The sequence below is a fragment of the Pseudorasbora parva genome, chromosome 12 (genome assembly GCF_024679245.1).
Source record: "Pseudorasbora parva isolate DD20220531a chromosome 12, ASM2467924v1, whole genome shotgun sequence".
NCBI lineage: Eukaryota > Metazoa > Chordata > Actinopteri > Cypriniformes > Gobionidae > Pseudorasbora > Pseudorasbora parva.
In genome coordinates this window covers 45,042,465-45,070,053 of record NC_090183.1, presented here as the reverse complement: position 1 = coordinate 45,070,053, position 27,589 = coordinate 45,042,465, and the positions used below count along the sequence as shown (strand labels likewise).

At 38.0% G+C, this 27,589-nt stretch overlaps 2 protein-coding genes across 3 annotated transcripts in view; both read left to right on the top strand.

Moving 5' to 3' along the window:
* The window catches only part of tusc2a (tumor suppressor 2, mitochondrial calcium regulator a), an 8,712-nt gene extending 5,634 nt beyond the window's left edge, over positions 1-3,078 (top strand). For both annotated transcript variants that reach the window (XM_067460464.1, XM_067460463.1), the window contains exons 3-4: positions 1,633-1,753; positions 2,622-3,078. In XM_067460464.1, coding sequence (XP_067316565.1) covers positions 1,633-1,753; positions 2,622-2,687 — 187 coding nt within the window. In that variant the 3' untranslated portion in view covers positions 2,688-3,078. The remainder of the gene's footprint in view (positions 1-1,632; positions 1,754-2,621) is intronic.
* An 11,303-nt stretch (positions 3,079-14,381) lies between these two features.
* Positions 14,382-26,915, top strand: hyal2a (hyaluronidase 2a). The gene is made up of 4 exons (XM_067458564.1): positions 14,382-14,639; positions 18,821-19,775; positions 22,461-22,550; positions 25,843-26,915. The coding sequence occupies exons 2-4, from the start codon at positions 18,846-18,848 to the stop codon at positions 26,233-26,235; spliced, it is 1,413 nt and encodes a 470-aa protein (XP_067314665.1). The 5' UTR covers positions 14,382-14,639; positions 18,821-18,845; the 3' UTR covers positions 26,236-26,915.
* Positions 26,916-27,589: the final 674 nt, after the last annotated feature.

Sequence of the window (27,589 nt, the reverse complement as noted above, 5' to 3'; positions counted from 1 at the left end):
TATTTAATTTTTATTTATTTATTTATTCATCATATTCTATTCTATTTTTATTTTCTTTTTATATTTATTCTATTCTATAAATTTTATTCTATTCTATTTATATTCTATTTTATTAATCTATTTTATAATTTATAATTTGTATTTTTATTTAATTTAGTATTTATTCTATTTCATTATTTTATTATTTATCATATTCCATTCCATTTTTATTTTATTTTATTAATCTATTTTATATTCTATCATTATTTTATTATTTATAATAAATAGAGATTATAGAGACAGAGTGTATTTAGGCCACGCCCACACCGGGGGGGAAAACAATCCAACGCTCTCCATTGACTTTGTATTGCGTGAGGCCGCCCGCCTCCTTTTATCATCCTCCTTCATTTTGGATTTTTTTTTACGAAAAACAGAACTATGTCTAAACGCTGGTATGTGTTGAGGAGTACAGAAAACAAGCTCAAAAACACGGAACTACGTTTTTATAAGCTGTTGACCCAAAAAAACGAGCGTTTAAGGAGACAAAAGTGGACACAGGCAATAAGAGGTGAAGCTTCAGCAGGAAGAATGGGTCAATTTTGGGATTCTGGCACTCAGTGTGTCTCAGTATGTCTACGTGTGCTGTAAACATTTTGTCAAATATCCAATGTCAGTTTTATATATTATATTTCCTGTCACTGATTACTTTCCCCTCCAGTGGGCGTAGTTCTCAGTGTACAGTCTCATTCACTTTTATGTCTTTAAACCAAGCGGAAACCTCCCGCGATCTCTCTTGAAGTCAATACGGAAGTAATGTAAACTGCTGGTCCTCGTCTGGCCACTAGAGCGGCTCCAGAAGGAGCAGAACCTCTCTGAGCCTCATGTTAAACTTCCCAACTTTACAGCAGAAAAACTGTAACTGTTTACAGTCTGGGACAAATTGTGGTTTTGGTCTATACGGCTAATTTTGACCTTCATGACGACTGTGAGGGGGTGAATTTTTTATAACTGATTCGATTACATTATATAAAGCCTTAAAGTTCTGCATAATTAAGGGTGTGTGTGAGTGTGTGTGTGAGTGTGTGTGTGAGTGTGTGTGTGAGTGTGTGAGTGTGTGAGTGTGTGAGTGAGTGAGTGAGTGAGTGAGTGAGTGTGTGAGTGTGTGAGTGTGTGAGTGTGTGAGTGAGTGTGTGAGTGTGTGAGTGAGTGAGTGAGTGAGTGAGTGAGTGAGTGAGTGAGTGAGTGAGTGAGTGAGTGAGTGAGTGAGTGAGTGAGTGAGTGAGTGTGTGTGTGTGTGTGTGTGTGTGTATGTGGGCAGGTTTTTGTGACATATGAGGACACAAATGTGTATAATGCCATGGGTATGACACAGGTATTACAGGAGAGGGTGAAATATGAGGACATTACCCATGGCCCCACTTTTCAAAAGGCTTATAAATCACACAGGAGGAGTTTTTATGAGAAAGTAAAAATGCAGAATGTTTCCTGTGATGGGTAGGTTTAGGGAGTGTGTGTGTGTGTGTGTGCGTGCGTGCGTGCGTGCGTGCGTGCGTGCGTGCGTGCGTGCGTGAGAGAGAGAGCGCGTTCACCCGTGTGTGAGATGTGATTAGATGTGTTGTTGTGATTCTCACTCCGCTGCTCTGTGTGTGTCAGCTCTCTGTATTTTGATGAGGATGGAGATCTGGCTCATGAGTTTTATGAGGAGACTGTGGTGACCAAGAACGGCAGAAAGAAAGCCAAGCTGAAAAGAATTCAGAAAAACCTCATACCTCAGGTGAGACAAGCTCACACACACACACACACACACACACACACACACACACACACACACACACACACACACACACACACACACACACACACACACTCAGAGCAAACAAACAGGAACAACTCAAGAAATCCAGTCAAATGTGTGCAAAATAATTATAAATGATGGTGATTAAAGTGTAACATTAATATTAAAGATCCTATGGAAGAAGCAACTTATTTGTATAACTTGGTCTGTCTGAATGCTTGATTCTGATTGGCTGTAAGGTATGCAATTAAAGCGTTTAAAGGGTTAGTTCACCCAAAAGTGAGATGTATGTCATTAACTCCTCCCCCTAATGTCGCTCCACACCCGTCATGAATCAGTGAATCGATTCAATGATTCGGATCGCGTGTCAAACTGCTGAAATCACGTGACATTGGCGATCCGAATCATTGATCAATTCGCTGATTCATAACCGTTTGAATCTTTATTTTAGGATTGAAAACAAACCCAGAAGAGAAGACAATGCTGAATAAAGTCGTAGTTTTTGTTATTTTTGGACCCAAATGTATTTTGGATGCTTCAAGAGACTCTAATTAACCCACTGATGTCTCATATGGACTACTGTGATGATGTTTTTATTCCCTTTCTGGACATGGACAGTATAGTGTGCATACACTTGCATACGCTCTCGGACTAAATATAAAATATCTTAAACTGTGTGTGAAGATGAACGGAGGTCTTACGGGTGTGGAGCGACATTAGGGGAGAGGAGTTAATGACAGACATTTCATTTTTGGGTGAACTAACCCTTTAATGCACAGTATGTCACATATTGTATAACTCTGTCTTTTGTATTAAAAGCATTTGTTTTTATATCTCATGCTTGCAGGGAATCGTTAACCTGGATCACCCTCGAATCCACTTCGACTTCCCTGTCATCCTGTGTGAAATATAAGCAAACAGACTCTTTAGGAAGCGCCACAATCACCCTCTCTGTTACATTGGCCCTTCATCTGGCTTTGACCAAAAAGCCGAATCATGTTTTCAGATGTGATTCTGGTGTACAGACGTCCTGTCTCCTGTGATGTACAGTAAGGAATGCATGAGCGATGAGAGTGTGTAAGTAAGGAGCCTAAAGCAATGCAGGGATTGTACATAAATCATGTGTTTGTTCATGTGCACCAGTTGCAGTGTGTGTTTATCGTTTTAGAGTGTGTTATTATATTCTGTTGTATCAAAGTCTGTCTCTGTTTGTTGGGCTGCGACCCGCATCTGCAACTGTAATCGTTTATTGTACAGTAAATTATGAGGTAATATACTTGAATAAAATGGTTTAGCAGATTACACACCAGTAATTATTCATGTATTTCAATGTAAATGTTTATAAAAACATGAATCCATAATGTTACGCAATCTCTAAGTCCCTAAATCCCTAAATTGGAGGCTGAGAATTCATATTAAATGTTGACATGAACACTAACATTTACAATTTTATTAATCCATACTAGTTTTTAAATGTTTCTGATATTTTATATTTAATTTAGCTAATTTCTGCATTTTTCATTTGCCATTATTCTAACAGTCATTTAGTTAATTTGTTAATTCAATAATTATTTGTTTTTAATTTAATAATAAAGTTTTTTAGTATATACTATGATGTTTGTTAACATTATGAATTAGAATAGATTTTATAATTTTTTAAAATTAGTTTGTCATTTTTCTTAATTTTTTTATTATAAATATGTATATTTAGTTTTATTTTTTGTTGTAGTTTAGTTAAAACTAAATGGAAAAATAGATTTATTTTTAATTTTGGGTAATTTTTATTTTATTATTAAGTACAGAATTTTTTAGTTAATGATGATAAACTGTTGAGACCTCAAAAATATATATTTTTTATGTTTATGTAAATTTTTATTTATTTATTTATATATAAATACTTTTTAAAATATTATTCACTAATAATTATTATTATAATTATAAATAATTATTTATTATATAAATTATGGGCATAAATAATAATAATTTTGTGATTTGTTAATTAAATTAATTATCCAAATAAAAGTACTTTTTTAGTATATACTATGATTTTTATAAAAATTTTGAATTAAAATATATTTAATAAAATGTTTGTAGTAATTTTTCTTATTTTTTTTAATAAACATGTATGTTTAGTTCTAATTGTTTAGGTTTAGTTAAATTTAAACTAAATGAAGAAAAAATAAATATATATATATATATATATATAAACATTTCTTGGGGGGGGGGGGGGTAATTTTTATTTTTTTTAAAGTACTGAAAAAGTTTTTTTTTAAAAACAACCTCCTAGACAACAACCAATCCGGCTTCAAAAGCGGCCATTCGACCGAGACTGCCTTGCTCTCGGTAACTGAGGCACTGAGACTGGCAAAAGCAGCTTCCAAATCCTCAGTGCTCATTCTGCTGGATCTGTCTGCTGCTTTTGACACAGTTAACCACCAGATCCTCCTGTCAACACTTAAGACGATGGGTATCTCAGGAACTGCCCTCCAGTGGTTCAGGTCTTACCTCTCTGGTAGGTCCTACAGGGTGTCATGGAGAGGTGAAGTGTCTAAGTCACATCATCTAGCTACTGGGGTTCCCCAGGGCTCAGTGCTTAGACCACTTCTCTTCTCCATCTACATGTCGTCATTAGGTTCTGTCATTCAGAAACACGGCTTCTCCTATCACTGCTATGCTGATGACACTCAACTCTACTTCTCATTTCAACCAGATGATCCTACAGTCAGTGTTCGTATCGCTGCCTGTCTGAAAGACATTTCTGACTGGATGAAGGAGCATCATCTTAAAATCAATCTTGCAAAGACAGAATTACTTGTTTTCTCAACCAACCCAGCACTTCATCGAAATTTCTCCATTCAGCTTGGTTCATCGACCATATCTCCATCAAGGACAGCAAGAAACCTTGGAGTTGTGATTGATGACAGTTAAACTTCACTGACCACATTACTGCAACAGCCCGGTCCTGCAGATTTGCTTTATACAACATTAGAAAGATTAGACCCTTCCTATCAGAACAGGCTGCACAACTCCTGGTTCAAGCTCTTGTTCTCTCCAGACTGGATTATTGTAATGCTCTTCTGGCTGGGCTTCCAGCATGCACTATCAAACCCTTGCAGCTGATCCAGAATGCAGCGGCGAGAGTGGTCTTTAATGAGCCGAAGAGAGCGCATGTTACGCCTCTCTTCATCAAACTGCACTGGTTGCCAATGGCTGCTCGCATCAAATTCAAGGCACTAGTTATCGCCTACAAAACAACCACTGGCTCTGCACCAATATACCTAAATTCACTTGTTCAGACTTACACACCCTCCAGAAGCTTGCGTTCTGCGAGCGAGCGGCACCTCGTGGTTCCATCCCAAAGAGGCATGAAATCGCTCTCACGGACATTTTCCTGGACCGTTCCCACCTGGTGGAATGACCTGCCGATCTCAATTCGTGCTGCCGAGTCTGTAGCCATTCTTAAAAAACATCTTAAGACACATCTTTTCCGATCTGATCACCACAGCAACGACCAAAAGCGCACACTCCGGGATCATATCTACGTCTCTCATCCGGATTTGTGCCTTCAGGCGGGTATGTTACATAGTTATCATAACTATCAGAATCCAGTGTTCTGTATTTTGCGTACGTGAGTTTTTGCTGTCGATGGCTATTGCTGCGCGTTTAGCTAGAATACAAAACCAACCCATTGGGCCACTGAATCCGCATTAACGACTACAGCTGGGGCAACAGCCTTAGTCCTAATGGGTTGTTATCATAGCTATCAAAATCCAGTGTTCGGCACTTTGCGGACGTGAGTTTTTGTTGTAGATGTCTGTCTTTAAAAAATAAAAAATAAAAAATAAAAAAAATTGTTGTGTACTGTGCTAATTAATTGAGATTTCTTACAGCTCTTACAGGTTGTTGGCCTTGTCTGTTCCGTTGCTTCTATTGCTCTCCCCTTTTTTGTAAGTTGCTTTGGATAAAAGCGTCTGCTAAATGATTAAATGTAAAATGTAAATGGTTTTAATTAATGATGATAAACCTGAATATTAATTTATAATGTTTTTTTTAAGTTCACTAATAATTATAATTATTTATTATATAAATTGTGTTCATACAAAATTACTATCATAATTTAGTGTTTTGTTATTTTAATTATTTGTTTTAATTTAATAATGTTATTTCTCTAAATAAATGAGCTTTTTTCATACTGTACATTGTTTATACCAATGTTATGTTAGTATAATTAATGCTATATTTTTGTTAATATTTTGAATTAGAATAGATTTTATTGTGTGAATTTATTATTATTTTTTAGTTATAGTTAAATTAGTACGTTAATTAGAACTTAAACCAAATGAAATGAGACTACCCAAATTTCTTTTTATATTTTGTTTTATTTTGGATCATTTTTATTTTAAAGTTTTTTATTTTATTTGTTTTTTTAATGGTTTTAGATAATGATAATAACCCAGGTTGAGACCCCAAAATTAAATATATATATATATATATATATATATATATATATATATATATATATATATATATATATATATATATATATATATATATATATATATATATATACACAATTATTATTTATTATATAAATTATAGGCGTAAATAATAATAATTTATTCAGAGCAACACAATAGAATAAGAAAAATATTTTTCTAATAAATTATAATCAATATCTTCCTTTCTGATTTATTTTGGACTCTTTTTCTGATGGTTATGAGTTGTAAACGGCGGTCATCTCCCATATTTGGGTTATTTTGGCTGTCTGTAAAGTGGGTGTGGTAAGTGGTGAAAGGTCAGAGGTTAAGCTGTGTGTACTGTTTCCTGTCTTCTTTGAAGAGCTTTCACTCCCGCTCGGTGTCTTGTGCTCAATCGACATGCGATGACGCATTATCAGAGCCAGCCGAGCCGCACAGGCACGCTCATTGCAAACAGATGCCTGTCCTGATGTACTTCACTGGGAATGTTTGTCCCACCCATTGAATGAAATGCAGGAAGCTGCGACAGGATGCCATGTCTGCGCACAATCACTGACACCGATAAGAGAGAATAAACTGCTGGAGGGAGTGAGAGTGAATGCGTGTTGAGACATGTGAAGGTTACAGCATGTGTGGAGGTACTGTTAAAGAGTCAGATCACCCAAAAATTAACATTCTATCACTGACTACCCGCCCTCATAATACTGGAAATACACCATATCGACTAACGCCATTACATGAACTTTAAAGGGATAGTTCACTTTGAAATTAAATGTTGATATGTTTTAGCTCACCTCATGGGCATCCGAGATGTAGGAGTATTTGTTTCCCCAGTAGTTTCAATTTTGATCATTTTAGGTCAAACCGTTCTTGTCTGTGCCTCACATAATGCAGGTCTATGGTCACCACCTCAAAGAGCAAACACAGAGAAGTCCAAATGAAACAATCCCCCATCGTAAGTACACACTGACGGCCTAAGACACAAAACGAGCGGTTTGTGTGAGAAAACCAACAGTATTTATATTGTTTTTACCTCTTGTACACCACTATGTCCGACTGATCCGAGGGCACGAGTGCGTGTTTCCTGTGGTGTACAAGAGGTAAAAACGATATAAATACTGTTGGTTTTCTCACACAAACCGCTCGTTTTGTGTCTTAGGCCATCAGTGTGTACTTACGATGGGGGATTGTTTCCTTTGGACTTCTCTGTGTATGCTCTTTGAGGTGGTGACCATAGACCTGCATTATGTGAGGCACAGACAAGAACGGTTTGACCTAAAATGATCAAAATTGAAACTACTGGGGAAACAAATACTCCTACATCTCGGATGCCCATGAGGTGAGCTAAAACATATCAACATTTAATTTCAAAGTGAACTATCCCTTTAATGCCATCCCATTGTTAATCCGTAGGGTTTAAAGGGTTACTTCAGCGATTAGCATATGGCTTTGTATCAGTAGAAACCCTGGAGTATATTTAAATGATTGTGCTTTCCCCCCTCATATCCCCCTGAGACAAGAGATTTATGCATTTTATTTCTGGAAAAATTCCTCCCATGACACAAATATCGTCAATTTGCGCCATCTGAGGAATTGTTGGCCAGAGGCTAAAAACTACAGCCAGCAGAGGGAGCCATTTCCGCATGTTTTCAACCCGCAGATGAGGATGGAGATCACACTCACAGCTCAGCTCGCTGCTGCAGCCTCAGGCATTCATGTTTAAACGGTACGGCCAGCAGAGCAACGTAAGTCTTTCAACTTCTCAAACTAATTCCTATGAAAGTTAAGCTTTCAAAGGCATGAACTGAAAATGCGGCAGGCTGAACATGCGCTGTGAATCTATGCTGCGGACGCGTTTACCTCAGCTCTCATCACGAGCTCATCCATGACTGTTAATATATCTGACTCATGCAGCGCTTTGGGCTGTGAGACTCCCTCAGCAGCTAAATCACTTATTGAACACACACGTTCAGTTTTTAATTGTAGTATCTGTTCTCTAACTGAACTGATTTTATGAAAATGAACGCTTTGCATTGCTCTTGGTGATGTAAGGCTTGGATGAGCTGCTCGGCCATGGAAACCCATTCCATGAAGCTCTCTACGCTGTTCTTGAGCTCATCTGAAGGCCACAGAAGTTCCCAATTGCTTCCACTTCACAGACTTGGCAACAGTGCTGGCAACCCTGGCCTGTTGGGTAATTTTTTTGGGTTATTAAGCAGAAGTAGAGTTACAAGAATCAACAGATAGTAAAATATAATTTAACACTCTTAAGAGAACAGACTCTTTACTATGATGTTTCCTTAACCCTGACTGAAAAGTTTCAAACACACCACTGGAGCCTAAATAGTTTAGTATTTGAATAGAAACCACTTTCTCTAAAACTTTAGGAGATGATAAAGGTACATTTGAAATAGGGCTAGAGTTGGAAAGCCCCGTCACCTCCCGATGTTGTCTGTGGTTTGACAGTTGCATGCTTAAAATACTCCGGAACATTCTCTTCAGAAAGACTCTTTTGTTTATTATACACTAATAATAAAATGGTGGTTGGGTCGTTTTATCCCAGTGGTTGGGTCGTTTTATCCCAGAGGTTGGGTCGTTTTATCCCAGCGGTTGGGTCATTTTATCCCAGAAATGTTGGGTTGTTTTATACCAGCAAACAAGTTGGGTTGTTTTATACCAGCGGTTGGGTTGTTTTATCCCAGAGGTTGGGTCGTTTTATCCCAGCGGTCGGGTCGTTTTATCCCAGAGGTTGGGTCGTTTTATCCCAGAGGTTGGGTCGTTTTATCCCAGAGGTTGGGTCTTTTTATCCCAGCGGTTGGGTTGTTTTATCCCAGAGGTTGGGTCGTTTTATCCCAGCGGTTGGGTTGTTTTATACCAGCGGTTGGGTCGTTTCATCCCAGTGGTTCGGTCTTTTTATCCCAGTGGTTCGGTCGTTTTATCCCAGCGGTTGGGTCGTTTTATCCCAGTGTTTCGGTCTTTTTATCCCAGCGGTTGGGTCGTTTTATCCCAGAGGTTGGGTCGTTTCATCCCAGTGGTTGGGTTGTTTTATCCCAGCGGTTGGGTCATTTTATCCCAGCGGTTGGGTCGTTTCATCCCAGTGGTTCGGTCTTTTTATCCCAGTGGTTGGGTCGTTTTATCCCAGAGGTTGGGTCGTTTTATCCCAGCGGTTGGGTTGTTTTATCCCAGCGGTTGGGTCGTTTTATCCCAGATGTTGGGTCGTTTTATCCCAGCGGTTGGGTCGTTTAATCCCAGATGTTGGGTCTTTTATCCCAGCGGTTGGGTCATTTTATCCCAGAAGTTGGGTTGTTTTATACCAGCGGTTGGGTTGTTTTATCCCAGAGGTTGGGTCGTTTTATCCCAGCGGTCGGGTCGTTTTATCCCAGAGGTTGGGTCGTTTTATCCCAGAGGTTGGGTCTTTTTATCCCAGCGGTTGGGTTGTTTTATCCCAGCGGTTGGGTCGTTTTATCCCAGATGTTGGGTCGTTTTATCCCAGCGGTTGGGTCGTTTAATCCCAGATGTTGGGTCTTTTATCCCAGCGGTTGGGTCATTTTATCCCAGAAGTTGGGTTGTTTTATACCAGCGGTTGGGTTGTTTTATCCCAGAGGTTGGGTCGTTTTATCCCAGCGGTCGGGTCGTTTTATCCCAGAGGTTGGGTCGTTTTATCCCAGAGGTTGGGTCTTTTTATCCCAGCGGTTGGGTTGTTTTATCCCAGAGGTTGGGTCGTTTTATCCCAGCGGTTGGGTTGTTTTATACCAGCGGTTGGGTTGTTTTATCCCAGAGGTTGGGTCGTTTTATCCCAGCGGTTGGGTTGTTTTATCCCAGAGGTTGGGTCGTTTTATCCCAGAGGTTGGGTCGTTTTATCCCAGAGGTTGGGTCTTTTTATCCCAGCGGTTGGGTTGTTTTATCCCAGAGGTTGGGTCGTTTTATCCCAGCGGTTGGGTTGTTTTATCCCAGAGGTTGGGTCGTTTTATCCCAGCGGTTGGGTTGTTTTATCCCAGAGGTTGGGTCGTTTTATCCCAGTGGTTGGGTTGTTTTATCCCAGAGGTTGTTAAATGTTTGCCCAATGTGCTGGGTAGTTTTATTTAACTCAACTAAATGAATGTATGGCTGCCTTTAAATGAAGCCTAAATTAAAAATTAAAAATCAGATACAATTACTATAGAGGCAACAATAATAATCAAAAGGTGAACATTTATAAGCAATTTAATATTGATTGTTTAATTATTATTCATTAAACTTATTAATAATGTTATTTTATAAAAAATATTAATAAATGTTAATTTCCAACATATTTTGGGTTCATTTTAAGCAAGCAATTCAGTCATTTTGAAACAACAGTTGAGTTAAATTAAACTGCCCAGCACGTTGGGCAAACATTTAACAACCGCTGGGTTAAAACAAATCACTGGGTTTTTCCATCTTCAACACAACTTGGGTTGTTTTTAACCCAGCATTTTTAGAGTTCAGATAAATTGCCCTCTAAAGCTGCTGGTAGACCTTTGACCTTAAGGTTTCCGTGGGAGTGTCTTAAAGGAGTGGAGATGGAGAGATAAAACAGGGGGAACTCCTGCCTCTGATCTCTCCTAATACTTAAGGATGCGAGTTTGCCATTTTTGGGAGACGGGCGTGATGGCCGTGTGTGCAGTCAGTTCCTCTCATATTGTTAAAGCTTCCTGCCACTGCCTAGCTGGAAGAAACGGTGATGTAAAACCCCGAAAACTGGGAGAAAAGGAAGGAAGTGTCCCTCTCTCTTTCATGAGCACAAATGGCCTGATATGAGTCAGCAGAACATCGGCGGCGGAACAGGATCTCAGGAGCTCACTGTCAGAAGGGAAGCACTTGAAAGCAGCCCAACGACACTGATGTCATATCCATCACACGGCAAAAAATGATTTTCTTACTTAGTATTTTTGTCTTGTTTTAGTTAAAATATCTAAAAAACCTTACATTTACAACCTTACATTCTTAAAAAAAAAAACATTAACTAGACAAGTAATAATTATTGTCCTATTTTTGGGGGAAAAAAATACTCAAAATAAAGACCGTTTTTGCTTAAAATAAGCAAAATAATCTGGTTTTCTGTTTGAATTAAGATTATTTTTCTTACCCCATTGGCAGATTATTTTGCTTATTTTAAGCAAAAAATCTCTTGTTATTTTTTTCCAAAAACAAGAAACAAGACAATTTCTTCTGCTTGTCTAGAAAATACTTCTTGTTTTAAGAATTTGTAGATGTTTGGACTAGAAACAAGACAAAAATACTAAGCAAGAAAAGCATTTTTTGCAGTGCACGTGAATCCTCAAACATCACATTTTTAAAGACCAAACCATGGCTAAATATGCGCTGTCGTTTCAGAAGATTGGGATCGGTAAGATTTTTAATGTTTTTAGAAGAAGCCTCTTGTTAGTCACTTTATTGTCCACAAGTGGAAATTTATCTTTGCCTTCACAACAACAACAACAAAAAAAACACATTAAAGCTGCACTATGTAGTATTTTTGCAGTAAAATATCCCAAAACCTCTAGGCCAGTGTTATTTATTTTGTTTAGTTGAGTACCTACAATATCCCAAATGTTTCCAACTATTTGTAAATTGTGAGAAAATTGCTATTTTAACTGAGGACCGGGACGTGTCAGCATAGCGTCTGAGGGAGTCGCCTGTCAATCACCTCATATCTGCGCTACCCTCGGTTTCGGCTTTTATTTGGCAGGAGCGCTTTACTCTTAGCAGTGTGAACAACTGAACGCACGGAATAACGTCATAACATCGTTTTAAACACACTTAAATGTATCTAATATGATAAACAGAGCTGCTTTACCTCATAATCATAACCGGAAGAGCGGATCAGTGCAGGTCCTGGCGACTGTGTCCCGTCCCGTCATAATAAAAGTCCCGTTGCTCGCGAGCCGTGTGTGTGTTTAACAATCGCTCCAGCGGCCGTGCTCAGCTCCACAACACTCGCTCCTGCTCTGCTTCACTACAGTAACGTTAATAACCGCATCCATCAACATGATTTCTGCCCGAGTCCTATTTTCCACCGGCTGTGAGGTGAAGACCACATGTCCCAAGATGCTGCGCTCACACTTGGCGTCATCAAACTACACCTCTGTTTAGAATAGGCGACCTCCAGTGGACGGAAAGTTGCATAGTGCACCTTTAAGTATCATCACACAAATCACATAAAAAGACAAGTAACACAATGATCCCTCACACTCACATCCCATTGCTGGCACGCAATTATTTTTATACTTTTTCTTAGCTTGAGGTTGCCTAAAATGTCTTTTTAATGGTAAAAGCTGAAATCTAATATTAATATAGCAAAAAGCCTTTACATGCACATGAACTTAGTTACTTTAATGCCATCCCATTGTTAATCCGTAGGGTTTAATATGGAGTCGGCCCACCCTCTCTAACAGCTCCAGCTCTTCTGGGAAGGCTTTCCTCAAGGTTTAGGAGTGTGTTTATGGGGATTTTTGCCCATTCTTCTAGAAGCTCATTTGTGAGGTCAGGCACTGATGTTGGACGAGAAGGCCTGGCTCTCAGTCTCCGCTCTAATTCATCCCAAAGCTGTTCTATCGGGTTGAGCTCAGGACTCTGTGCAGGCCAGTCAAGTTCCTCCACACCAAACTCCTCATCCATGTCTTTATGGACCGACGCTTTGTGCACTGGAGCGCAGTCATGCTGGGATAGGAAGAGCCCGTCCCCAAACTGTTCCCACAAAGCTGGGAGCATGAAATTGTCCAAAATGTCTTGGTGAAGCATTAAGAGCTCCTTTCACTGGAACTAAGGGGCCAACCCCTGAAAAACACCCCACCCCATAATCCCCCCTCCACCAAACTTTAATATTCAAGGGATGGGAGCAATCTTCAATAATAACCTGTTTGACTGTTTGATAAATTTAATTCAGTTCATTGTGGTTGTCATACAATTGCACTAGAAATTTTAACTACTCGGCAGAGTTTTTGCTTTTCTTCAGTCCACACAACATAATCATATTAAAACATATAACACTCTCGACAAGATTCTTATAAACCAAATTTATTGACTCACGCCAAAATGTTGTAACCTTCTAAGGAGATATAATCTCTGCATTGATTTAAAAAAAAAAACATACTAAACATTTCCAGCAAATGTCAATTTAATATCAATAAATGTTTCTAAATATTTAAAACTTCCAACCATCTTCATCCATCAAGTCTCACAGGTTCTAACCCTTCAATAACATTCCTATTAATGATCAATTCCTTGGTTTTATTCATATTTTTCTCCAGTGCAATCCATCTACACCAAATTTATGTAACTAATACAGCGTACCTCCTCCTGTTCCAGCTTTATTAAAATACATTTGTATACAACAAAAAAAGAAAGGTTGATAAAATAGTTATACTTTGTGGAACTCCTGTATTTACAATGATCTGAAATTGAAAGTTTTTGTAACACTTTTTTTTTTCGGAAAGAAATTAATAATTTTATTCAGCAAGGATGCATTAAATTGATCAAAAGGTCCAGTAAAGACATTTATAATGTTCAAAATGATTTATTTCAAATAAATGATGTCCTGTTCATCAAAGAATCCTGAAAAACAATGCGCACAACTCTTTTCAACACTGATAACAATCATTAATGTTTCTTGAGCATCAAATCCTCACATGAGAAAGATTTCTGAAGGATCATGTGACACTAAAGACTGGAGTTATGATGATTTGATCACAGGAATAAATAATATTTTAAAATATATTCAAATAGAAAACAGCTTTTTTTTGTGTATATTTATATATATCTAATAAATGCAGCCTTGGTTAGCCTAAAAATCTAATTTTAAAAACATAAAAACTTTTGAACAGCAGTGTAGGTCATAATTTATTAATATGGATAATATTAAAAGTTATATAACCTAACACCTGTGTGATGGATGAGAAATTTAAATTATTTATTTTAGAAAATGTATAATTTTAAACCACTACTAACAAGATAATTATTTTTCTATTTGCTTTCTTTTTACTGATTTATTACTGTATGTTAATTAAATGATGCATTTGAACTAAAGTGCATGTTTATTCAATAAAAAACGTTCTTTTGGACCTGCATTGTGGACGCGATACTCATTTGCATAAAGGAAACACGCCCCCAGCGAGCTGGCAATAAGCCACGCCCATCCAGCGAATCAATGAAACAAACTCATGGAAGCTTTGAAGTTGCTGTGAAGATAAAAGCGTCTCAGATGAAGAATGTGATTTTCCTCAGGCCATCGCGACATAATAATCATCATTAATCCTGACCTGAACGCGTTATAAACAGCGGAACGCGTGCGAAAGTCCTTCTGTGGCAACAGGCGACGTGGAGACAGCAATGATGGAGTTACTTATCTGCTGTTTTTAATATCAAAGGTGAGTAATTTCCATGAAAAACTTGTTTTGGTTTCAAGATTGTTGCTCTATGGATGACGCGAATGGGCTGTGGTTGCTTTTTGATCGTTTTACACAGTCCATGGCATTACTACATTGATATACAGTCAACCGTATTATTCCTCGGAAAATAGTACCATGTGATGTTTTAAAGTACCATTTTATTGCCCATATGTCGCTCTTTTATAACGCAAGGGGTTTAATTGAGTTCTCAGTTAGTTATGTTTATTTAATCATCAACAAATACAGTCCCCTAGAAGACAAAATAGACATGAATTAGTTAATTTTCAAGATTAATGTGGACAGCATACAAGAGAATTTGGCTTTGGAAATATTTAGTTATAGTTATTGAGCTCTCTGACTGTCAAGATTGTATCTGGGCAACGCTAAACATTGCATGAGAAACATCTGATTATAAGCAAAACTGCCTGCTTGCCCTTCATTTAATCCCACTATTGTAGGAGAAACATATGAGAGATGAGATATTATTCATTTTAAGTGTTGCTTAAAACAGTGTTGGGCCTACATAAAAGGAGCATTTAACATTATGTATTTGCTAAATGATTACAGCCTGTGTTGGGTGTAACTTGCTAAAAAGTAATTATTACTTTTATTTAAATAGTATAGGATTACTTTTATTTTTTCTGTAATTTAATTACAGTTACTTCATGTAATTGAACTAAAGTATAGACTGTGAAATTATACATATATATAATACACCAGTGGAATTAACATTTAACAAAATTTAAAGGCTAACTTTAAAATCTCATTTGTAATACTTTGGTCAGTGAGAATATTTTATGTAGTTTTATATCTTTTTAAATGTTTCATGTCTAGCTTTGAATCACTGAACTAGTCGAGGTTGATATAGGATTTAGAAAGTAATTAAATACTTTTTGGAGAGAGTAATTTGTACAGTAATCTAATTACACGATTGAAGATGGAATTAATACCTTTTTTAGGGTTTGACTTACCCAACACTGATTACAACTATATATTAGATATGTAATATTGAATTTTTATATTTTTTTCGTATCAAATATTTGAGGAATTTGCACAAATTGGGTATCATTTAATGAAAGACTGAAAGAGTACGAACTCAAAATTCATCCTGTGAAAGCCGCTTTGAAATCGGACATTGCGTTACCATGGAAACGGTACTCTAATCGCAGCTCCTCCCCCTAGGGGGCGGTGTCATGTTTCATATTGCAAATTTTATTTGAACTACTTTATAATCAAAAGAAATTCTCATATGGTCGGAAAGGTTCCATTTTTGGTGACTGTTTTATTATGGAAGTGATATTTGGACTGAAATTTAGTCATTTGTTACAGGAAAATGCATAATTAAAAAACAAAACTAAAAATCAATGTAATGTGAATGACACCTGGTGCCTGAACAAAATCTCATGTCAACTTCAAAAAATATTTTGTACAGTATTTTTTATTTACAGTAAATTTAAGTAAAGTTTTCCCTGTTAATGTACAACAATACTGAGGTGCAAATAGTATGTATCTGCCAAAATAAAGTATAAATAGCATCTAGTTACTATTTACACACAACAAAGTAGGGCATGTTTTTTTCATTCGAATGTGTTTTTTTTTCTTCCAAATTTGACGAATATTTGAAATTCAAATTTTTATTTGACAGCCCTATTGCAAAGAACTGCTACTTTTACAAGTAAATATCGTAATATATATGTAAATATAATATATCACTATTTTTGTTCAGTCATATTTCTATGGCATTTCTGTTGAAGAATAATTAGCTGGTGACATGGATTTACGTATTGTAGAGTTAACGAAAGTTATCACGAGCATTTTAATGTTTGAAACGGATGTCTTAAAGCACAACTCCGGTGGAAAATGACCCTCGGGGTGATTAACAGATGGTTAGTGAGTAGACCGTTCTCTGGGATGCGTTTTCATGAAAATCGAATGTAAAGAGTTTTATCTCTAAAAACAGATTAGCTTATAACGCTAGTCTATGGGGCATAGAATAAGTGAAATTAAATCGCTAGTTAATACCAGTAAAGTTCTCAATGCTTCGGTTTGCCTGTAGGGACCCTCATTATGCTGCCGTGTTAGTGTGAGGCTATTTTGAGCCTTGTTAGTGATATTAACTAGCGATTTAATTTCACTTACCCTGTGCCCCATATACTAGCGTTATAAGCTAATCTGTTTTTAGGGATAAAACTTGCATCACAGAAAACGATCTACTCGGTAACCATCTGTTAATTACCCCTAGGGTCATTTTTCACCGGAGTTGTCCTTTTTAAAGGGTTAGTTCACCCAAAAATTTTAATTAGATTTTTATCTGCTGATCCCCAGGGCATCCAACATGTAGGTGTGTTTGTTTCTTCAGTCGAACACAAATGAAGATTTTTAACTCAACCGTTGCTGTGAGCCAGTCATATAATGGGGTGAATGGGTAACAAGTCTATGAGAGCAAAACATACAAACAAAAAAACATGCTTACGCCTGTTTCACACCGCAAGCGTGAGCAGCGCGTGAGCAGCACTTCAGCGTAACTACACCGTGACTGCAGCTGCAGAAGCGTGAGTGTATTCACACTGGAAGCGTTGGTGCAGCGTCACAGCAGCGGCTCCCACAATGATAGAGCCTATTCCTGTCTGAGTATTAAATACTAAACTAAAATAAATTATTATATTTTCTGGCTAGTTTACTTTACTTTTTTTATAATACTTTCACATTATTGAATAATTAAAACAAGTTTAAATGGGTAAATCTTCTACAGATGATTTTTATTCTTCGTTTTCTTTAATGACATACTCCAGTTATTGTTAAAACACACCACATGTGCTTCTTGTGTGCATTTTAAGCACTTTTGTGATATTATATTTATTTTGTCCATCAAAAGTGTGCTTTCGCTTTACACCGTGACTGCAGCTGCAGACCGAGAGCCTTTACCTGTCTGAGTATTATATACTAAACTAAACGAAAGTTTGTTATATTTTCTGGCTAGTTTACTTTATCTGTTATAATCATAACCATACTTTCACCCTAACTGAATAATCAAAAAAAGTTTAAATTGCTAAAATCTTCCACAGATATTTTTTATTCTTCGTTTTCTTCTCTGACATACTCCAGTTATTGCTCAAATACACTACACGTGCTTCTTGTGTGCATTTTAGGCACTTTTTGTGTGAAATCACATTTATTTTGTCCTTTAAAAGTGTGCTTTCACTTTAATTGAGCGTCAGGAGCGTCAGCAGCGCAGCAAAAATAGGCTCGCCGCCGAAACCCCCGCTTCACTGCTGCTCACGCGACGCTCCTGCTTGACGCTCACGTGCTGCTCCTGCTCCCGGTGTGAATGCACTCATTGATTAACATGGGTGCCGAAAAAAATACGCGCCGCTCACGCTTGCGGTGTGAAACGGCCGTTAGGCAACGAACACAAAAACCCTGCTGCTCCTGACGACACATTGATGTCTTAAGACACGAACCGATCGGTTTTTGTGAGAAACACAACAGTATTTTTTTTTTTTTTTAATCTCATATCCCGACGAGTCTCATCAAGTTTTCCGTCTAATGAGGTCAAGCTGGTGCGATCATATATATATATATATATAGAATACTCAGGTGTGCCTGCGCAGATCGATCGAATGAGGTCTACTTGGTATATATCTATGATCGCACCAGCTTGACCTCATTAGACGGAAGTCACAGCAGATGGGAACACTAGATGAGACTCGTCGGGATATGAGGTAAAAAAATAACATTAAATACTGTTGTGTTTCTCACAAAAACCGATCGGTTCGTGTCTTAAGACATCAATGTGTCGTCAGGAGCAGCAGGGTTTTTGTGTTCGTTGCCTAAGCATGTTTTTTTGTTTGTATGTTTTGCTCTCATAGACTTGTTCACGCCATTATATGACCGACACACAGCAACGGTTGAGTTAAAAATCTTCATTTGTGTTCGACTGAAGAAACAAACACACATACATGTTGGTTGCCCTGGGGGTCAGCAGATAAACATCTAATTTTCATTTTTGAAAGTCAATTTTCAAAGTCAACGAGGCGCGGGGCTACATAAGGTCTTGTTTCCCATTTGAACGAACACCAATATCAGATGATTTTTATTGACTCAGAATTGATTCTGGTCAGAATGAACTGTAATGAGGAATGTGACTGGTTTTTTTTCAGGCCCTTATTGTGAACGACTGAAGTCATGGCGCACTGGATCCAGCCTAATTGGAGAATCTGGTTGTTGTTCCCTCTGGCTCTGGGTAATCTAGCTCTCGCTGAAGATCTGAAGCCCACCATATGGCCTCTTTTCTCTCAGAAGCCGCTGGTTCTCGTCTGGAACGCCCCAACCGAAGACTGCAGGCCTCGCCACAAAGTCCATTTCCAGCTTGATCAGTTTCAGATCGTGGCGTCTCCTAATGAAGGCTTCACCAAGCAGAATCTCACCATGTTTTACAAAGACCGGCTGGGTTTGTATCCATACTATGAGCACGGGACTGCAGTCAATGGCGGGCTTCCACAGCTCGCCAGCCTCACACACCATCGAGAGAAAATGCCAGAGGGAATCAAAAAGTACATTCGCGATCCGTTCGCTCGAGGCCTGGCCGTTATTGATTGGGAAGAATGGCGTCCGTTGTGGACGCGAAATTGGGACGCCAAAGATGTATACAAGAGCCAGTCACAGCGCTTAGTAGCCCAGAAAAAACCAGACTGGACTCCGATCCAGATTAAAAAAGTGGCCCTGCAGGAGTTCGAGATGTCCAGCCGCATATTCATGCTAGAGACGTTACGGCTGGCCAAAAGTTTGCGTCCAAACCAGCTTTGGGGCTTCTACCTCTTTCCTGACTGCTACAACCACGATTATCGCAACAGCCTGGAGAACTACACAGGCCGATGCCCGGATGTGGAGGTGGCCCGAAACGACCAGCTTAAATGGCTGTGGAATGAAAGCACAGCCCTGTTTCCTTCAGTATACATGGGCTCTGTGTTGCGTTCGACATCCTTCGGCCGCCAGTTTGTCCGAAACCGGGTGAAAGAGGGAATGAGATTGGCATCGGTGGGAGAGGGTCTGGCACGTCCTGTTTTTGTCTACAGCCGCCCCACATATAACAATGAGCTGGAATTGCTGACAGAGGTGAGTTTGCAGAAAGCACAGACATTTGCAGTTGCCAAAATCAAGCACAGCTTTAGTTAGCTAACTCAGACAAGCGTACATAGAGACAGAGCGCATTTAGGCCACACCCACATCAATCCAACGCTCTCCATTGAGTTTGTATTGCGTGAAGTGGTTGCCTCGTCTTTTCTTACTAATAACAAAAAACAGAACTATGTCTAAAAGCTGATATGTGTCAAGGTGTGCAGCAAACAAGCTAAAAAAACAGAACTATGTTTTTATAAGCTGTCGACCCAAAAAACGAGCGTTTAAGGAGACAAAATGGATACAGGCAATAAGAGGTGAAGCTTCAGCAGGAAGAATGGGTCAATTTTGGGATCCTGACAACTCAATATGTCTCAGTATGTCTACATGTGCTGTAAACATGTTGTCAAATATCCAAATGTCAGTTTTATATATTGTATTTCCTGTCGCTGATCACTGTCCCCTCCAGTGGCCGAAGATCTCGGTGTAATACATTTACATTTACATTTAATCATTTAGCAGACGCTTTTATCCAAAGCGACTTACAAAAAAGGGGAGAGCAATAGAAGCAACGAAACAAACAAGGCCAACAACCTGTAAGAGCTGTAAGAAATCTCAATTAATTAGCACAGTACACAACATTGTTTTTTTTTTTTTTTTTTCGTAATATAACGTTGCGCTCTGTCTCAATTGCCTGTATCTACTTTTGTGTCAACAGCTTATAAAAACTTCTGTTTTTTTAAGCTTGTTTCTGTACACCTTGTATTGTCACATATCAGCTTTTAGACATTGTTAGTTTTTTTGTAATAAGTCAGAAATGATAAGGAGGCCGCTTCCCGCAATAGAAAGTCAATGGAGACGATTGGTTTGTTTCCCCCCCGGTGGGCGTGGCTTTCAGATTATGACGCTTGTCACTCTGTCTCTATAGGCATACAATTTGAACAGTGTGATTTTCGGAAAAAATTGCTGAACCTTTAAAAGTGGTATTAGGTTTTATTCTTATGTAAGATGAAATTAAAGATTTATTTCACACACAAATAAAAATTCTGTTATCATTCATTCAACCTCATGTCTTTCCAAACCCGTGAGACTTTCGTTCAACTTCGGAACACAAATGAAGATCTTTTGGATAAAATCTGAGAGATTTCTGTCCCTCCATTGACAGCTACACAACTACCACTGGCGCTTCAAAAAGTTCATAAAGAGATCATAAAACTAATCCATATGAGTTGAGTGGTTTAATCCAAATTTCCTGAAGGACTCGTTTTATGTGATGAACAGCGCACCAAACTGAATTTTAGACTTCTTCTGTGAGAACCAATGAGGTCCATTCTTGTGTGTCAAGCAGTGATCAATGTTTATATGAGAATAAAAGCCTAAATTCAGTCGGTTCGTCATATGAAGTGATCAAGTCTCAATGTTAGGATTGAATCTTGATGGAATTGTTTGAGACACTTCTGTGATGGAGACATGAGTGACGAGGAGTGACTTTCCACGCAAAAACTGTCCATTTGCTCTTTATTTAATTCTGTTACTAAATTTAACTGATTTTGGAAACTGTGATTTCATGCAAAATTGCAGGACAACCAAAAGTGGTTAAAAAAAGTTTCTACATTAGCTGGAATTTTTCAGCATTTTTACTAGCATTTTTTTCAAAAATAAATGGCTGAATGATTTTTTTTTATAAACTTTTTACTATTCTTCAGTAATCTAAATAAATATGCACACAAATTAACATTAAATTAGTATTTTTACGTTTTATAAATGCATTGATCCAAAATATATATATTTGTAATTTACAAATACACTATTCATTACATTTACGTTTACAATATTTTCTTACATTGGGCTTGAAGGCTCTACCAGTTTATTTGGGAATGAGAGATGACAGTTTTATCCCAAATTTGTAAAAGTGCCTGGGAATAGCATTTTTACAATAAATTGGGATAATCCTGTGAACGTCCATTTAAACCAATCCAAAGACACATTTAGAGCAAAAGCAACAGTTGTTAAGGTAGCAGTGCTCCTAACATTAGCAAAGAGCTAATAAAAGTTATGCAAAACCTCTCCATACAGCCTACAGCTGACCTCTGACATGTGACCGAATGTGCAGAAATTAAGGTTGACCTGAAAGGACAAAGTATTCCATTCAGCTGCCAGTGACTCTCCATACTCTTTGTCCAGTTGCCAAGAGTGTCTGCGACTATTTCTTCTAGTGTGTGCCTTGGTAAAGTTCACATGCACAGCTGGCTTCTACCCCCTAAAGATCTTCAGATTTTATGCACAAAAAATATCTTTGAAACAAGATCTATTCATAAAGATTTTTTTTTTTTTTTGTTAGTTAAAAATGCACGAACAAATAAATGATTCATCCAAAAAATGTGACTGCTTTTATATCTGCATTTAAGCCGTTTTAGTAAAGATTAAAGTGAGTGTATTGTGCATACTCATCGTTTCTGCTCTTTATCTCTGTATTGTGTGTGTGTGTGTGTGTGTGCAGTGGAACAGGAAGGGAGCTGGTCATGTTTTCAGTGCCACCACCCACCGTACCGTTCCAGCTGATTTCCTTCCATATTGTTTCCAAGATGCTGTTTCAAAATTGTACCCATTCATTATTTGTGGCCTGTACTCTCAGCAATGTCTGAGATCCAATCCCTGATTGCCTTATTTGTGTTTGTGCAGATGGATTTGGTGTCCACCATTGGGGAAAGTGTGGCCCTGGGCGCAGCTGGTATCGTATTCTGGGGCGATGCCAATTATGCCAGCAGCAATGTAAGCAATCACACATCACATTATATATTATTTTAAGCATTAGTCTTTGTTAAATGGTTTCTGTTAATAATAATAACAACTGTAATGAAGTTAAAACCCCTTAACTGTCACCTGCCCGTATACGGGCATTCTACATTTACTTCACTATATTACTATTAAATCCTAATGTAATCATGACAAACTATATATTGTTGGAAAGGTCTAACACTCCTGAAGAGATATGTGTCCATTGTTTTATGATAAAAATTACATGATGACAGTAAAATAGTAATTTATGACGAGAGTGACCCTCAAAAAAAATCTACATCATAACAGCAGTTGTAACCTTTAACTACTTTATAATGAAAATCTTTTCTTATCTTGACAAAACGCATATCATTTGAAAGGTCTGAGTCTCAATGTTCCATATTTATCTATATTGTGACTGTTTTATGATGGAAGTGATATTTGGACAGAAATTTACAGGAAAATACATCAAATAAACAATCAATAAAAATTGAATGACACCCGGTGGCTATTTTTGGTATAGCGCCTAAACAAAATCTCATGGGGACTTAAATTTTTGTGATATCAACTTCAAATTTGGAACACAATTTGGTTAGACATATGGCTTTGATTTCATAGTAATTTGAGTTAAAAAAATTGTAAAATATTTTATATAAAATAAAAATATTCAGTACTGTATTTTTTATTTTCAATAAATGTAAACTTCCATAACTTTTCTATTATTTTATATTTTGAAATGCTTTCACTTCAGCAATAATCTGCTGATTGTCATCTTTAAATCAAGACCAAACTTAAGTCTATATTCCAAAACATACATGGATTACAGCCCTTTACGTTTGGATAGTGCATTTTCATGACTATTCTCAAAAAGGGGGGTGACAGTTAAAGGGTTAAAGGCTCAGGGAAGAAAGAGGCAGGATCTGGCGAACCATCAGCTTTAAAGGGGTCATGATTTTTCACACATTAGAGGTCATCATACTAGAAGTAATCCTATAAGTTTCAAAATGGAACACCTCCTTGTTAGTCCAAAAACAGCTTTTATTGTAACCAAGCCCAGAGAACGACTTGCACTGTCACCACACCTCCTTTCATTCTTCTGCTGAGGTCTCAGACGCTCATTAGCTCTCACACACCGGCCTCGCTCCGTTCCCACGGCTCTCAGCCACACCCTGCTTGCCACAATAAAAATAATTATAATTGTTTTACTATTGGCGCTTATATTGTTTTATATCATATTAGGGCTCAAGTTACAAGTGGATTTTTTGAAGGGGCAAGTGAAAGAGAATTTTACTTGCCCGATGGACAAGCGGATTAAAACGGCAATATCCAAAATGCAAGAATTTAATTTAGTGTAAGTGGCGATCGATAGTGGATAATAATATAATATATAATGAACTGACGGTAACAGGTCGCACTGTTGATGCCCGCGCAGCCTCTCGACGAGAAATCAAAAACTAATGAGCGCCGCTCACACTGAGAAACTGTGGTAAACATTCAAAATGTGAAATGTATGACAGTTCAATATAACAATTAATGAACATTTAGTCACTTGCATTTTAGATGCAATATTGACTGTTTTTGTTCTCTTTCAGCAGCGAAAATCATTCCAAACAAAGTAAGCAACAAAGTTCCAAACAGCAGACCCATAACGCCTCTCACTTCACGTGTTACTGAATGATTCAGATTTGGACTATATCGTTTGAATCAAAGATTCAATAACGTTCGTAAACGACCTTCTTCTTAAATGAATCAGCCGTTTGAATGAATCATTTGAATTAATGACTCAATGACTCAAGACTCACCTGCTGCCACCTACTGATGGTTTAGTTTCATGTTTGCACATGCTTCCTAAAATGTCTTATCCAAAAATGCAAATCTCATAACATTATTTAATGCAGTTGTAATTTTTCACAGTAAATTATTTAATTTGATTGGTAACAGCCCTATAGTGTCTTATTTTAATTGAATGTATAGATCAAATGTAAGAATATAATATGAAACCTGAAGCATAGCCTATATTTAATAAGATTAGGGGGGAAATGCCCTTTATAAAAGGTAAATATATCACAAATATGCTGATTTAAATACGTCAAAGCTGATTGAACACTGGTGAGAATATTGCTTAAGAATAAATCATATTTACAAAAAGAAAAAGAAAAATCTAACTTTTTTTCCAAAAACCATATCCAAAACCACTAGGCCAGTGTTATATATTTTGTTCTGTAACTATTTGTAAATTGTGAGAAAATTGCTATTTCAACTCATGACCGGGACGTGTCAGCATAGCGTCTGAGAGAGTCGCCTGTCAATCCCCTCATATCTGCGCTACCCTCGGTTTCGGGTTTTATTTGGCAGGAGCGCTTTACTCTTAGCAGTGTGAACAAGTGAAGGCACGGAGTAACGTCATAACATCGTTTTAAACACACTTAAATGTATCTAATATGATAAACAGAGCTGCTTTACCTCATAATCATAACCGGAAGAGCGGATCAGTGCAGGCGTCCGGCGACTGTGTCCCGTCCTGTCATAATAAAAGTCCCGGTGCTCGCGAGCCATGTGTGTGTTTAACAATCGCTCCAGCGGCCGTGCTCAGCTCCACAACACTCGCTCCTGCTCTGCTTCTCTACAGTAACGTTAATAACCGAATCCATCAACATGATTTCTGCCCGAGTCCTGTTTATCACCGGCTGTGAGGTGAAGACCACATGTCCCAAGATGCTGCGCTCACACTTTGCGTCATCAAACTACGCCTTTGTTTAGAATAGGCGCCCTCCAGTGGACGGAAAGTTGCATAGTGCATCTTTAATTAGAATCTCTTGAAGCATCCAAAATACAATTTGGTCCAAAAATAACAAAAACTACAACTTTATTCAGCATTATCTTCTCTTCCGGGTTTGTTTTCAATCCGCGTTCGTGACTATTGCTGAATGCAGAATACAAATGCTGAATAAAGTCGTAGTTTTTGTTATTTTTGGACCCAAATGTATTTTGGATGCTTCAAGAGACTCTAATTAACCCACTGATGTCTCATATGGACTACTGTGATGATGTTTTTATTCCCTTTCTGGACATGGACAGTATAGTGTGCATACACTTGCATACGCTCTCGGACTAAATATAAAATATCTTAAACTGTGTGTGAAGATGAACGGAGGTCTTACGGGTGTGGAACGACATTAGGGGGAGGAGTTAATGACAGACATTTCATTTTTGGGTGAACTAACCCTTTAATGTGGAGCCCTGCATATATTCTGTTTGTCATTTCTTTATTATTTTCCTCATTCAGGCCAGTTGTTCCAGTATAAACCAGTTCTTGCAGGGTCCACTGGGACGATATCTCCTCAACGTCTCCACAGCAGCCGAGCATTGCAGTCGCTTTCTGTGCAATTTTCACGGCCGGTGTCAGCGCAGAAATCCTGACACAAACACGTACCTCCATCTTGACCCACAGACGCATACAATAGTTGGCCAGGGGAGTGAACTGCAGGTGAAGGGAAAACAACTGAGTGTGGAAGAGCAGCGGCGGATGAGTGAAGACTTTCAGTGCCAGTGTTATAGCGGGTTTCAGGGCGAGAAATGTGACCTTGAGGACCCTCTTCAGCAGCGGGGAGACGGACATGCACTAAAAGCATTATGGATTTATCTTCTAACTCCATTGCTGCTTCATAGACTGACCTGAGCACACCTCAACTGGCACTTGTTTTCTTGCTTATGAAATGTTTTTTGCTGCTCTGTCGCTCCAAATGCTGTTCTGAAAAGATCCCTCGTTTTCATGTGGGTGAGCTTGAAATGAAAATGTATAAGTGCAAACACAGGAAACTCAAAGTTCCTTGGAGTTTAAGTAAGCACTTTTGTTTGTTGTCACATGTTACTCGCACGCCAGATGAAGGATGTTGTGCAACAGGAAAATCTCATGAAAAATATTACTGTTTTATTTGAAACTCAGATAGTTTGGTCTTTATTTGAGTCACTGATCAATTAAATCGAACAGGTAGACGTCTGATTTTAGGGGTGTGATTAAAGATGCTGGTTATCTAACACGACAATGTAGGGTGCAAACATCAAATATAGTTCAACAAAAATGTGTATGATTTTAATAAGTGGATTTGAGCTTGACTTAAAGGAACAGTTCATCCTAAAATGAGACTTCTATCATTATGCACTCAATATTAGAGAGGCCATATGGTGCCTGATCATCCACATTAGATTGACGACCTTATTAAAGCGATAGTTCACTTTAAAATGAAACTTCTGTCATCCTTTACTCTCCCTCAAGTTGTTTCAAACCTGTATGAATTTCTTTCTTCAGCTGAACACAAGAGAAGATATTTTGAAGAATGTCAGTAACCAAACAGTTAACTGGAGCCATTGACTTCCGTAGTAGGAAAAAAAAAATACTACGGAAGTCAATGGCTCCAGTTAACTGCACAATAGAGCACAACGATCGGTTCTGGAATAAAAATTGCATTCATTTTCTCCACAGGGAAATTGATTTTGAATGGTAACTTAGAAACCTCAGAAACACTGTGAGAGATGAGATTATTAATCCATTATATATTTTTCTGCTGGAGACGTCAGCCTGCATTATTTCATCTTATTTGTTTTTTTTAAATAATTGTGTTTAACAGCAGAAAACTACATTGCCCATGATGCTGTACAGAAAATTACGCATCACGTTTGAGCTTCTCGAGAACCAATGAGGTTCATTCTGGTGTTACGCATCATGTTTGAGCTTCTCGAGAACCAATGAGGTTCATTCTGGTGTTACGCAAAACGTTTGAGCTTCTCGAGAACCAATGAGGTTCATTCTGGTGTTACGCATCACGTTTGAGCTTCTCGAGAACCAATGAGGTTCATTCTGGTGTTACGCATCACGTTTGAGCTTCTCGAGAACCAATGAGGTTCATTCTGGTGTTACGCATCACGATTGAGCTTCTCGAGAACCAATGAGGTTCATTCTGGTGTTACGCATCACGTTTGAGCTTCTCGAGAACCAATGAGGTCCATTCTGGTGTTACGCATCACGATTGAGC